The sequence below is a fragment of the Marmota monax genome, unplaced genomic scaffold (assembly GCF_021218885.2).
Source record: "Marmota monax isolate L192 unplaced genomic scaffold, Marmota_monax_Labrador192_F-V1.1 WCK01_AAM20220418_F8-fsc00070, whole genome shotgun sequence".
NCBI lineage: Eukaryota > Metazoa > Chordata > Mammalia > Rodentia > Sciuridae > Marmota > Marmota monax.
This window is the reverse complement of record NW_026692116.1, coordinates 3,234,360-3,249,276: the sequence shown is the minus strand read 5'-3', so window position 1 is coordinate 3,249,276 and position 14,917 is coordinate 3,234,360. Positions and strand designations below refer to the sequence as shown.

The window sequence follows — 14,917 nt, the reverse complement described above, 5'->3', positions numbered from 1 at the left end:
GATGTTCTGCTCATGGTTTCTTAACAGTCTTGCTGAGCTGTCTATGTTCTTTTCCAGTTGAAATACTTTGTCTGCATTGTCTGATGTTCTATCTTCTAAGTGTTCTATTCTGCTGGTAGTATTCTCCATTGAGTTTTTAAGTTGGTTTATTGCTTCCTGCATTTCTAGGATTTCTGTTTGTTTGTTTTTTATAACCTCTATCTCCCTGTATAGTTGATCTTTTGCTTCCTGGATTTGTTTGTGTAATTCATTGTCGAAGTGATCTTTCATTGTCTGATTTTGCTGTCTAATGTCTTCCTTGAGACTCCAGATCATCTGACGCATGCATGTCCTGAATTCTTTATCTGACATTCCATCTGCTGCAGCTATTACCTCTTCTAAAGTTGCGTTGACCTGCATCGCTTGTGGTCCTTTCTTTCCTTGTCTTTTCATACTGCTTGCGTTTCTTTCTGCTTGGTGAAACTGGTGTTTTTGAAATTTTCCCCCTATATATTTATATTGCTCTTGTATAGTTGAAAAGTCTCCCTTGCAGGGTCGGGCGGCGGCTGTGCTCCTCCTCCAATTGGGGTGATCTGTCTACCACGCTGACAGGCCGCTGGGCCTGTGCTGTCGGTCGGTCGCAGGTTTGCCTACCTTGCAGGCGCGGGCGGCGGCTCTGCTCTGCCCCTCCTCCAATTGGTGTGACGTGTCTACCATGCCTGCAGACCCCTGGGCCTGTTCTGCCGGTCGGTCGCAGGTCTGCCTACCTTGCAGGCGCGGGCGGCAGCTCTGCTCCTCCCTTACTCCAATTGGGGTGATGTGTCTACCATGCCGGCGGGTCGCTGGGCTTATTCCGGGCGCGGGAGGTGGCTCTGCTTCGCCCCTACTCCAACTGGGGTGACGTGACTACCACGCCGGCGGGTCACTGGGCCTGTTCCAGGCGCGGGCGGCGGCTCTGCTCTGCCCTGCCCCTACTCCAATTGGGGTGACGTGACTACCACGCCGGCAGGTCGCTGTGCCTGTTCCGGGCTCAGGCGGCAGCTCTGCTCTGCCCCTACTCCAATTGGGGTGATGTGTCTACCATGCCGGCAGGCCGCTGGGCCTGTTCCGCCGGTCGGTCGCAGGTCTGCCTACCTTGCGGGCGTGGGTGGCGGCCCTCCTCTGCCCCTACTCCAATTGGGGTGTTGTGACTACCACGCCGGCAGGTCGCTGGGTCTGTTCCAGGCTCAGGCGGCAGCTCTGCTCTGCCCCTACTCCAATTGGGGTGATGTGTCTACCATGCCGGCAGGCCACTGGGCCTGTGCTGTCGGTCGGTCGCAGGTTTGCCTACCTTGCAGGCGCGGGCGGCAGCTCTGCTCTGCCCCTACTCCAATTGGGGTGACGTGTGTACCACGCCGGCAGGCCACTGGGCCTGATCTGCTGGTCGGTTGCAGGTCTGCCTACCTTGCAGGCGCGGGCGGCGGCTCTGCTCTGCCCCTCCTCCAATGGGTGTGACTTGTCTACCACACCCGCGGACCGCTGGGCCTGTTCCGGGCACGGGCGAAGGCTCTGCTCTGCCCCTACTCCAATTGGGGTGACGTGTGTACCACGCCAGCCGGCCGCTGGGCCTGTTCCGCCGGTCAGTCGCAGGTCTGCCTACCTTGCGGGCGCGGGTGGCAGCTCTGCTCTGCCCCTACTCCAGTTGGGGTGACGTCACTACCACGCCGTCAGGTCGCTGGGCCTGTTCCGGGCGTGGGCGGCGGCTCTGCTCTGCCCGTACTCCAATTGGGGTGACGTGTGTACCACGCCGGCAGGCTGCTGGGCCTGATCCGCTGGAATGTCGCAGGTCGGCCTACCCTGCAGGCGCGGGCGGCGGCTCTGCCCTGCCCCTCCTACCACGCCTACGGTCCTCTGGGCCTGTTCTGCTGGTCGGTTGCAGGTCTGCCTACCTTGCGGGCGCGGGTGGCGGTTCTGCTCTGCCCCTACTCCAATTGGGGTTACGTGACTACCACGCCGGCGGGCCGCTGGGCCTGTTCTGGGCGTGGGCGGCGGCTCTGCTCTGCCCCTCTGGCTTGATGACAAAGTGAGAGAGACTCGGGTGTTTGTGACTCACTTTCTTTACCAGGAGACCAACTGTTTCTGTCGCCGCTGGTATCGATGAAGTTCTCTCCTCCGCCGCTTTCTGATGACATCAGATCTCTGCCATGTTGGTATCCCATGGGAATGGCAGCATTTCGTTCCCTTTGCCGGGTGACCAAAGCAACGGGTGAGTCCTGACCGGCCCTCACAAGCCTCGTCTCAATCCTGTTGCCACTGCCTATGAAGGCTCGGTTGGTATTTACCTCTACAGTATTCAGCAGGACCCGGACCGAGAAGCAGTTTCCGCGGGTTCTTTAGCCCTGGGCCAGAGCAGTTCCGGGAGCTGGAATTCGGCCGCTCCATGCTCGGTGTATGTTTTGATAGGAGCAGGCTCCAAGAAGCAGTTTCCGCGGGTTCTTTAGCACTGAGCCTGAGTAATTTGTTTGCGAGACGGAGGCGAATGGCAGCCTGAAATTACCTGTTCTATGGCTGAATGAGCTGCGATCAGTCGAAAACAGGGATGGTGACGTCAGCTCTCCAAGATGGTGGCCGGTGGCTTCCTCTGTGGTCTGACCGGTGTGGAGAACCGAATTGGACCGCTTCCTTCCCCCGTCTCAAACCCAGAATTCAGCACTGAGCTCGGTGATTGCACAGCTGGCAGAAGCCCGCAGAAACCCACAGAAACCGCAGCGCTGTATCTTTGCATTGCTATCTCGTCATTTCCCAGTGCGCGCCGCAGAGTCTAGCCGCCGTGCGATTTGCTGAATAAGCAGCATGACCCTCCGTGCGGACAAATCTCTCGCGTTTGAGCCCCCGTAGCTGATCCTTGTGCGATGGAAATCCTTCCTCTAGGTTTTGGAGCACCCCAATTTTGCTGGAAATTCCTAACAAGATAGCTTTTAGCCGTTCTAACTCGTCATTCTGCAGCACAGTGATGCGGTACACGGGGGTAATGCACTCCCTTCGCCGCCATCTTCCGGCATCCTTCTTTATTTTCTTTTTTTGATGTTCTAAAGTTTTCTTTGTAGAGGTCTTTCACTTCCTTGGGTAGATTTAGTCCTTGTGGTGTTTTTGTGTGTGAATTTTGTTTGTTTGTTTGTTTTGTGTTTTGTTTTTTGTTTTTGAAGCTGTTGCGAATGAGATTGTTTTCCTACTTTTTTTCTCAGCAAATTCATTATCGGTGTATGGGAAACTATTGATTTCTATATGTTGATTTTGTAACTTTGCTGAATTTGTGTATTAGCTCTAAAAGTCTTCTGATGGACCTTTTTGGATCTCCTAAGTACAGGATCATGTCATCTACGAACAGTGATCATTTGACTTCTTCTTTTCCTATTTATATCCCTTTTTTCTCTTGCTTAATCTTCTGGCTGGAATTTCTAGTACTTTATTGAGTTGGAGGGGTGAGAGTGGACATCCTTGTATTTTCTAGGATTTTAAAGGGAATGCTTTTAGGTTTCCCCCATTCACTGTGACTTTGGGTTTTTTGTATGCAGCCTTTATGAAAGCTCCTTCTATTCACAATTTTTTTAGTGTTTTTATCATGTAGAGGTGCTGCATTTTGTCGAAGGCTTTCTGTGCATCTATTGAGATGACTGTGTGTTTTTTTTGTCCTTAGTTCTGTTGTAGTGGTGAATTACATTTATTGATTTGCCTATTTTCATCCTTACAACCCTGAGTAAAACCAGCTAGATCATGATATACTTTAATATACTGTTGAATACAGTTTATTTAAGGATTTTTGTATCGAAGTTCATCATTAGATTTTTCTGTAGATTTCTATCCTTGATATGTCCTTATCTCGTTTTGGTAGGAAGGTAATATTAGCTTCATAGAATGAATTTGGAAGTGTTCCATCCCTATTTCCTGGAGTAATTTGAGGAGCATTGACATTAGTTGTTCTTAGTTTTTTCCAGTCTGGCAGAATTCAGCTGAAAATACATATGGTCCTGGGCTTTTCTTCTTTAGAAGGCTTTTTATTTCTTCTTCTGTCTCATTCCTAGTTTTTCATCTGTTTAGATTTTCTGTCTTCTTGATTCAATTTTTCTAGGTCATATGTGTCTAGAAATGTATCTATTTCTTTTAGGTGTTCCAATTTTTTGGAGCGTAAGTTTTCAAAATAATCTCTAATGATTCTCTAGATTTCTGTGATATCTCTAGTGATTTCTCCTTTTTCATCTCTAATTTGATTAATTTGGATCTTTTTTCATTTTGGTTAGTTTGGTTAAATGTTTATTAATCTTCTTTGTTTTATCAAAGGACCAACTCTGCATTTCATTGATACTTAGTATTTTTTTTTATTTTCAAAGTTCATTGATTTTGGCTCTGATCTTAATTATTTCCTTCTTTGTACTGGTTTTGGAATTGATTGATTCTTATTTTTCAAGGGGCTTGAAATACATCATTAGGTTGTTTATTTGTGATCTTCTGGTTATTTTTTGTAACTCCTGATTATTTTCTGTAAACCTTTGCAATTTAGTCTGAAGTAATGGGTAGTCTCGAAAGCAATGTAACACCAGTAGAGGCATGATCCAAATCAACATCTTAAAAAGACCACTCTGGTGGTATTGTGCAGAAAAGACTTAAGTTATAAAACTGGCAGTGGAGAGAACAGTTATGCTAATAATTTAGACAAGCTACAATGAAGTTCTAAAAAGCAACACTCAGTGGAGGAGGAACAAATTGACTTTACAGTGGAGAAACCTGGCAGGCAGTATCTCAGTCAGCTGATCCAGATCTGTTGAGAGTTTGTACCCATTTAACATGACATTTACTCTGTGGTCTTCCCAGAGACCCATAACTTCAGTGTAATCATGCGGAAAAGCATGAGACACATCCCATTTGAGAAATATTCTACATATAACCTAACTCAAAACCGTGAATCTCATCAAAAAACGAGGAAACTCTCAGCTTAGCGGGGTGTGCTGGCACATGCCTATAATCGCCAGCAATTTGGAAGGCTGTGGCAGGCAGGTTGTAATTTTGAGACCAGCCTTGACACTTAGACCCTATTTCAAAAAATAAGGGCTGGGGATATAAGGTAGAGCACCCCTGGGTCAATCCCCAGCATTGCCGCCCCATCGCCACCGCCCCGCCACTCCCCCCCCCCAAAAAAAAAGGAAAGAAAAGAAAAAGGAACTGTTACAGTCAAGATGAGCTTAAGGAAACATGAAAACTAAATTTTATGTGGTATCCTGGAACAGAAAAAGAACATTAAGCAAAATCTAGGAATGGATTTTAGTTAACAATAATATATTAATATTGGTTCATTACATGTAACAGTGTACCATGTTATAATAGGGGAAACTGGGATGAGGTACTAAGTACTCTGTACTGTCTTTATAACCTTCTTGTAAGTCTAAAACTGTTCTAATATTAAAGCCTGCCTCATGTACTTACTGAGACCCTCAGTAACTTTGCAAGACCGACCGACCGACCGACCTACCTTCCTTCCTTTCTCTCTCTCTCTCCCTTCCTTTCCTTTCCTTTCCTTCCTTCCTTCCTTCCTTCCTTCCTTCCTTCCTTCCTTCCTTCCTTCCTTCTCTCTTTCTCTCTCTCTTTTTTTTACTTCTTCTTTCTAGATACACATGACAGTAGAGTATATTTTGATATATTATACATGCATAGAATCAGTATAACTTGTTCTAATTAGGATCCCATTATTGTTGTTGTATGTGACATGGAATTACACTGGTTGTATATTCATGTATAAGGATAGGAAAGATATTCATTCTACTGTTTTTTGTATTTCCATCTTTCCATCCCCCCTAACTTTCCTTCATTCTTCTTTATTTGTCTAATGAACTTCTAATCTTCTCCTCCCTTGTTGTGGCCCAGCATCCACATATCAGAGAGAACATTTAGTCTTTGGTTTTTTTGAGATTGTCTTATTTTACTTAGCATGATATTCTTCAGTTCCATCTGTTTACCCACAGAGGCCATAATTTCATTCTTCTTTATAGTCAATATTCCACTGTGTATATATACACCACATTTTATTTATCCATTCATCTGTTGTAGAGCACCTAGATTGGTTCCGTAGCTTGGCTATTGTGAATTGAGTTGCTGTAAACATTGAAGTGGGTGTGTCACTGTAGTATACTGATTTTAAGTCCTTTGGGTATAAATCAAGTAGTGGGATAAGTGGGTCAAATGGTGGTTTCATTCCAGGTTTTCTAAGGAATCTCCATGCTGCTTTCCAGAGTGGTTGCGCCAATTTTCAGACCCACTAATAATGTGTAAGTGAACCTTTTCCCCCACATCCTTGCCAACATTTATTGTTATTTTTTATTTTTGATACCAGGAATCAAACTCAGGGACATTCAACCACTGAGCCATATCCCCAGCCCTGCTTAGTGCCTCAGTTTTGCTGAGGCTGGCTTTGAACTTATGATCCTCCTGTCTCAGCCTCCCAAGCCTCTGAGATGAACAGCGTGTGCCACCATGCCCAGCCTTTACTTGTATTCTTGATAATTGTCATTCAGACTGGAGTGAATTGGAATCTCAGTGTAGCTGTGATTTGCATTTTTGTAATTGCTGGAGATGTTTGAACATTTTTCATACATTTTTTGACTGATCGTATTTCACAGTTCCTTAGCCCACTTATTGATTGGGTTATTTTTCTTTTGTGTGTGGGTGTGTGTGTATTAAGTTTTTTTTTTTTTTTTGAGTTCTTTGTGTATCTTGGAGATGAATGCTCTACCTGAAGTGCTGGTGGTAAAGATTTTCTCCCATTCTATAGACTCTCTGTTCACGTTGGTTGTTTCCTTTGTGATGAAGAAATTTTTTAGTTTGATACCATTTATTGATTCTTGATTTTACTTCTTACACTTTAGGAGTCTTATTGAGGAAGTCAGTTCCTAAGCTGACATGGTGTAGAGTTGGGCCTGTCTTTTCTTCTAGTAGTTGCAGAGTCTCTGGTCTTTTACTTAGGTCTTTGATCCACTTTGATTTGACTTTTGTGCAGGGTGAGAGATAGAGGTTCAATTTTATTCTCTACATATGGATTTCCAGTTTTCCCAGCACCATTTTTTGAAGAGGCTATCTTTTCTTTTGTTTAATGTTTATTTTTTAGTTTTAAGTGGGCACAATACCTTTATTTTTTATTTTTATGTGGTGCTGAGAATTGAACCCAGTGCCTCACTCATGCCAGGTGAGCGTGCTACCACTTGAGCCATATCCTGGAGCCCAAGAAGCTATCTTTTCTTAAATTTATGTTTATGGCTCCTTTGTCTAGCACCTTTGTCTAGTATGAAATAACTGTATTTGTGTTGGCAGGACTCTGTTCCATAACATGGTGCCAATACCATGCTGTTTTTGTTACTACAGCTCTGCGGTGTAATTTACTGGTATTATATGCCTCCTGAGTCACTTTTTCTCGCTAAGGATTGCTTTGGCTCTTCTGGACCTCTTATCTTTCCAAATGAATTTCCTGACTGTTTTTTCTATTTCTGTGAAGTATGTCATTGGAATTTTAATAGAGTCACATTAAATCTGTATAGCACTTTTGGTAGTATGGCCATTTTGACAATATTAATTCTGCCTATCCAAGAACATGGGAGGATAAGACCTTTTTTCCAAAATAAAAAATAAAGGACCCTTTTGTAAAACACCCAATACAAAACAAATAAACAAACAAAAACCCCATTGTCTTTGGAAATGAAGAAGTAATAGTGAATTTTAAAGCATTGTTAGGAGGTTGAATTGAACATGTTTGGTGACTGAATTGAGAAGCAAGATTAAGTGAAGACTCTTTGTTTTGTTTTAGGTGGTTGCATGAATAACAATGACATTTTCACATAGTACATAACAATCAATAACATAACAATCAATTACATATCAATAACATTACAATCAAGTACATAACAATCAATTACTTCAAAGTAGTTGTTTTCAAAGGCTATATGCTAATTTCAACAGTGCAGCCATTGTTCAAAATATTTTGCATCTCCTGGAATCTTTTATAAATTACTTTTCATACCTTAATGAGAGACATAGTGTTGTAGCAGTCAGGGATGTGTGAGCTTAGGCAAGTTTTTATGTCTCAGAATGAGTGTAAAAACCTATAACAAGTTGCTGTTAGCTAAGTGAGATGATGGATATAGTTAGAAAATAGGTTTTTGTCCTTTGAGGAGGAATTTGATCTTTGCAACAGTTAAATTATTTCATGCCTGATCTGGTTAATATTTGCAGTAATTGGTTGAGAACCAGAAAAAATTAATTTGATGGGACTAGTTTTTGGTGTATGTATACATATATAATATATTATTTATATAATTAATTAATTTATATATAAATATATATTTTTATATATATTTTAAACTGGGGATTGAATCCAGGGGTGCTTTACCACTTAGCTACATCCTCAGATCTTTTTAATTTTTAAATTTTGAGACAGAGTCTTGCTAAGTTGTTGAGGCTAGCCTTGAACTTGCAATCCTTCTCAGTCTCTTGAGTTACTGGGATTTCAGGCATGAACCACCATGGGTGGGATTGGCCTATGAAATTTTTAAAGATAATTTTAGAATTATAGAATTAGATCATTTTAGAATTATAGTAGAGTTGGTAAAATAGCTTATTAACTTATTTGTCATGTTTTACTCTCCTTTAGTCAGTGACAGTTCTTTGAACTTGTGATCCTCCTATCTCAGCCTCCCAAGCCTCTTAGTCTTTTCTAGAGACAGGGTTTCTCTAAGTTGCATAGGCTGGCCTCAAACTTGGGATCCTTCTGTCTCAACTTCCCGAGTAGCTGGGATTACAGTTTTTTTCTTGACTTTCATAACCTTAATACTCCTTTTTCTTAAATATTTACTTTTTAGTTTTAGGTGGACACAATATCTTTATTTTATTTTTATGTGGTGCTGAGGATCAAACTCAGTGCCTCATGTGTGCTAGACGAACGCTGTACCACTGAGCCACAACCCCAACCCCATAACCTTAATGCTTTTGAAGAGAGCTTGGCAGTTATTTTGTAGAAGGTCCTTCAATTTGGGTTTGTTTGATGATTTCTTTTACTTGAGGTATATGCATTACTAGGAAGAAGTCCAAAGAAGCAGTATGTCCGTCTTACTACATCTTCACAGGGACACATATTCAGTTTGTATTACTGTGATTTTAGCCTTGATCAGTTAGCTCAGGTGCTACCTACCAGGATTCTGTACCATGTATTTACTATATTCCCTTAGTAATTACTAAATATTTTGAGAAATATAATTTAAGACTGTGTAAACCTTGGTCACTAACTGATCCACTGGTATTTTTTGCCTGTGGCAGTTATTATTGTGACATTCTAATGATAAATTTTGTATTTGCCTCATTCCTTCTATAGACATTTTTAATTGGAATTCTTCTATAAGGAAGAATTGCTCCTTTAACCTTACCATAATTTTTTAAGTCAGTGCTAGTGTTAGGATTTTTTGAACAGTGCAGGTGTGTTTTAATTTGAAGGGAATTGGTAGTTGGTTCTTTCATAGGTTTAGGGATGAGTTGAATTTGTCAACTTAGTTTTGTGTTTGGTACTTTATGTATTTCACTTTCTAAACTTTACTGTAGTATGGCACTTATTTTTGTCATTTGTAAGTAATTATTGGTTGGTTGGTTTGTTTATTTTTGTAGTAGGGTTTGATCCCAGGGTGCTTAACCATTTAGCCACATCTCCAGCCCTTTTAAAAAATTCTTTCATTTTGAGACAGGGTCTCACTAAGTTGCTTACGGCCTCACTAAGTTGCTGAGGCTGGCTTTGAACTCCTGAGCCACTGGGATTACAGGTGTGTGCCACTGAGCCTGGCCAAAGTGATCATTTGTAAAACTCCATGTAACTCTTCAGGTGATTTTACTCATATCAAGATCTCAAATTATAAACTGAGGAAAATTAAAATTGTATTTTATGTTAATATGTATTTTTAAATTTTATAATCTAATAACTACTTTTGAATGAAAACATACCTTCATTTAACTTTTTTTAATTTTCTTCTTAGGCTTGAAAAGGAATACACCACAATAAAAACTAAAGAAATGGAAGAGCAAGTTGAAATTAAAGTAAGAATTTCAGAGCTTTTTTAAGTGCTGAAGACAAATTGAATTCAATTATTTAGCAATAGATATTAATTATATTGATGTATGGTTGCCATCTGCAGTAAATTTAGCAATGAAGTTTTTATTTATTTACTGACCATCCTCCTAGGTTATAGTTAAAGATAGACTAAGGTAGGATTGTACGACTGAAGTGGCTTTATTCTAGTGGTACAAAAGAGTAGCACTTCCTTTTTCCTAGATATCTTGGTGATTACTTAGAGAGAATGAGCTCCTTGAGAAGATAATTACATTCCATTTAAGAATAATTGTAAAAGGGTAGAGAAAATCATCTGTAACACATTATGCTCAAGCTAACAGGATCATAATCTACAGACAAACTAAATAGAACAAATCATTACAGTAGAACTAATTATTGCTGTCTTAAAGTGCAGGAAGCTTTGATCAATGAATTTCTTTCTTCCCTAAGCAAAGTTATTTATACTTTTGAACTACTTCCCTCCAGGATAACAGATTTTTTATTTAGAGGACATGTAAATAACCTGCACACACTCTAAAATTCTTATTTGTACCTCCTGTAAGCCTAGAAGGGTCTTAGTTGAGGGTCTTTGGCATACATCGTTGGAACTTTCACTTTGAAAAACTTTGGTGGTTTTTATCTTTTTTTTTCCTTTTTTCAAATAAAGTACTGTGGGTTGAATCCAGGGGTGCTAAGTCATGTCCCAGCCCTTTTTATTTTTTATTTTGAAACATTATCTCACTAAGCATAGGGATTCACTAAATTGATAAGGCTGGCTTTGTGATCTTCCTGCCTCAGCCTCCTGAGCCACTGGGATTAATAAGCATATGCCATGATGCCCAGCATTGGCTTTTATCTTGATGCTACAGTAGGGGGATGATGAGTGGAAGCACCAGTTGCATACTGTGATCCAGTTTCTAATCTTACCCCACAAAAATATAAAACAACTTTTACTGGGTGACTTCTTCTTTTTCTTTATTGAACAAATTTTTGTTTTTAAACAGAAAAATAAGCTTTAATTTACAACAAATGCCAGATTATACAGTGAAAAACAATGTTCTTAGTTTTCTATACTGATGGAACGGTTCCTACCAAATGGAAAAAAAAGCCATAATTTATATTAATAAATATAGTACTCTGTCTCAAAACATTTTACATGATTATTCACAATATTAATATAATAATGTAAGGAATCAGTCATTCTATTTTTTTTTTTTTGGGCGGGGGACTAATGGGGATTGAACACAGGCGTACTTAACCACTGAACTACATCCCCAGCCCTTTTTACGTTTTATTTAGAGACCGGGTCTCACTAAGTTGCTTTGGGCCTCTCTGAGTTGCTGAGGCTGGCTTTGAATATTTTATTTTCCTGCCTCAGCCTCCTGAGTAACTGGGATTACAGGCATGCACCACCCAACCCAGTGAATCAGTCATTCTTGAGGTTAAATGTAACAGTAATGAAAAAAAAATGCAAAATCTAACAGATTACATCAAAGCTTTTGTTACATCAATTAGAAAATGCTAATTTGTTAATAAGTATAGACAAAATGACAAAATATATAATAATTTTAAATGTTACCTTAATGATACATAATGAACATAGTAAATGTCAAAAACCTGTGTGCATATCTGCAAACATCAGACTTCAAAAATACAATTTTACGGGCTGGGGATGTGGCTCAAGCGGTAGCGTGCTCGCCTGGCATGCGTGCGGCCCGGGTTCGATCCTCAGCACCACATACAAACAAAAGATGTTGTGTCCGCCGAAAAACTAAAATAAATTAATTAAAAAAAATACAATTTTACCACCTAAGCATTAATGTGGTGCTGTCTAATTTGAAAATGTATATATTTAAGATTATCCTATGTATCAGTTATAAAGTAGCACTTAATATGTAGTAAAAATTAGGACATAATGGAAAGAATAGTTGAAAAAAATAAACATTTGACACCTCCTGGGACAAGTAGCTTTGATGAAGTTTCTCACCTTCAAACTATGTCCCAGTCAGGGCTCTGCCACTGATTAGCTATATAGCTTTGAACAAATTACCTATCCTCCAAGCCTCAGTTGCTTCAACTGGGTGACTTGTTTTTTTAACTTTATGTTTGATTGTGTCTGTTTTTGACTTGGACATGGGAAGACATCAGATGATCCACACCTGTGTACAATTCATTAGCTGTGTGTTGAACCTTGCTATAAAATACTTCTTCCACTCCACAGCACTGTTTACAAGGGAATGGATTCTGTTAAACTCCTCTTTTTTTTTTTGCCTTTAGTCTTCCTCAAAAGCGGTCACTCCTATTTTCTTACCGGAACTCTCTCTCCTCCCTTTTCTGGATGACTTATTTGCACTTATATAACCTATTGCCTATCAATTGGAAATTGATAGTTCTACATTTTTCATAGAGAAAAGAATGGATATATTGTTGTGAACCATCCTCCTTGTTCTTGTCACCCAAGCTGCTGCTCTACCATTTGCTTTCTTTTTAGGTACCATGAGTAAGGTTAATATTAAATCACACCCTGCACTTCGGCCTACTGAAAGTAAAAAGTCATCCTGATGAGTGTGGAGAGTATGGGTTATCGAATATCATGAATATTATGAACTACAAATTAAGAATCTGAGGATGGGGAAGCATTCGATTCAGTTTACCATACTATGTTATTAGGGGAAAAAGATCACAGTTTTATTATGAAAAATCTTTGCTCTTGAAGAATTGTCTTATAAAATTAAATCATGTGAATATAGAAACACCAATAACATTTTCAGAAAAAAAAAGATCCTGAGCAGATGTTAGCCTATATTTGTGGTTTTTTTAAAAAAATATCTTTTTTGAGGGGAAAGTTATAGTTCATAATGCCTCACAAAATACTTCCGACTACAGTACTTCATTTGTCTCAGGCAAATGACATGAAATTGTTTATAGAAAAAAAATCTGGGGGAAAGAAGAGTTAAAAATGTTAGTGGAATATATCAGGTAAATAAAATATGCTGGTTTTAGAGGTAGTCTTTTTTTTTTTTTAAGTAGTCTTACTTTTAACTCTTTCTTACTCTTGTGTCATTTTCATGTCTTTATTTCCACAACCCAATAAAGGACAAAACTGGAACAGTTTTTGAGTGTACCTTTTTTTTTTTTTTTTACTTTTGAGTTTATCTCATTTCTAACTTGGACCTGACCACAGTTAATGTTCAGATTAACTCTTCTTTAATAATATTCGTTCTTTCTGCCTTTCTTTCTTCCTTTCTTTCTTTCCTTCCTTCCTTCCTTCCTTCTTTCCTTCTTCCTTTCTTCCTTTCCTTCCTTCCTTCCTTCTTCCTTCCTTCCTTCCTTCCTTCCTTCCTTCCTTCCTTCCTTTCTTTTCTTCTTTCTTTCTCCTTCCTTCCTTCCTTCCTTCCTTCCTTCCTTCCTTCCTTCCTTTCTTTCCTCCCTTCCTTCTCTCCTTCCTTCCTTCTTTCCTTCCTTCCTTCTTTCCTTCCTTCCTTCCTTCCTTCCTTCCTTCCTTCCTTCCTTCCTTCCTTCCCTCCCTCCCTCCCTCCCTCCCCTGGGATTGAACTCAGGGACACTTAACCACTGAGCCACATCTCCAGCCCTATTTTGTATTTTATTTAGAGACAGGGTCACACTGAGTTGCTTAGCACCTCACTTTTGCTGAGGCTGGTTTTGAACTTGTGATCCCTCTGTGTGAGCCTCCCGAGCTGCTGGGATTGCAGATGTGCACCACCAGGCCCAGCTAGACTAGTGCTTTCTTAAGGATTTTTTTCTTTTTTGATGCTGGGGATCCAGGGCCTTGAAACTTGTATTTTCTTGCCTTGGTCTTCCTCAGAAGCATCCAGGGAGTTGGTTCTGTACCATCCTTTACCTAAGCAAGTGGTATGATCATGAAATTTTGATATGGATGTCTAAAATCAGACTGGAATGATATGAAGTTTTTGTTCTTTTGGTTTTTGTTTTTTTAGCAGTACCAGGGACAAACCTAGGCCTCATGCAAGGTATTTTATTAATAGAAATACCTTTATTGGTATCTTGTTTTCTAATCTATTGATATTCTTTCCACCTGACTAGATAGGAGGTAAGAAATATTAAAATTCTAATTTATGTTATGGTAACACAAATCTTTTTAAAAATAAAAATCTTTATTTTCTCATTCAATTTAAGACATTTATGGACTGATAATCTGATTTTCATGTTTAAATTTGTGCTTTGGGACAGAGCTTTATAACCCTTCAAATGAGAAGTATTAAAAATTCTGGCTGATTTTTAGTAAAAGTTAATTTTTTATTGTTTCAAAAATTAGGAAATATTTCAGGTGTGCTGAAAGCCAGAGAATGATATAAAAACAGTCATGTCTACTACTTGGCATAGAAAAGAAAACATTTTAAGTTGTCAGAAATTATACTTAAAAGTCAGTGTCAGGTATTAGTAGAATTGAAGCTCACATTTATTTAACACTTAATAAATCATGGCTTATTTACAAACATTATCTCTATATTTTTGAATATTCTTATGAAAGGGTTCTTAATTTAATTTTTCTTTGAAGAAAGAAAGCTCAAGTACCATGACAGTGGTCACACTGATAGGAACCAATGAAAGGCAAGGGTTCTAAGAAGTTATTCTCAGGTCCATGTGTGTTTTTCAACATACACACTGTACTGCTTTTCAAGAAACTTTGATATATTTATGATATAAAAAATATTTGAATGCCCATTTTTACGTATTATTATAATCTTTTCATTAAAAAATGAGGCACTAGTTAAAAAAAACTATAAATAGCAGAAAGATTAGTAGAGTATAGGAAAGAGAACGTGGGAGGGATGCTGGGAAGGGAAG

General features: G+C 39.7%; 1 protein-coding gene across 5 annotated transcripts in view; it reads left to right on the top strand.

The window, feature by feature from the left end:
• Evi5 (ecotropic viral integration site 5) overlaps nt 1–14,917 on the top strand; it is a 210,014-nt gene that overhangs the window by 87,571 nt on the left and 107,526 nt on the right. For all 5 annotated transcript variants that reach the window (XM_058585230.1, XM_058585233.1, XM_058585236.1 and 2 more), the window contains one exon: nt 10,014–10,074. In XM_058585230.1, coding sequence (XP_058441213.1) covers nt 10,014–10,074 — 61 coding nt within the window. The remainder of the gene's footprint in view (nt 1–10,013; nt 10,075–14,917) is intronic.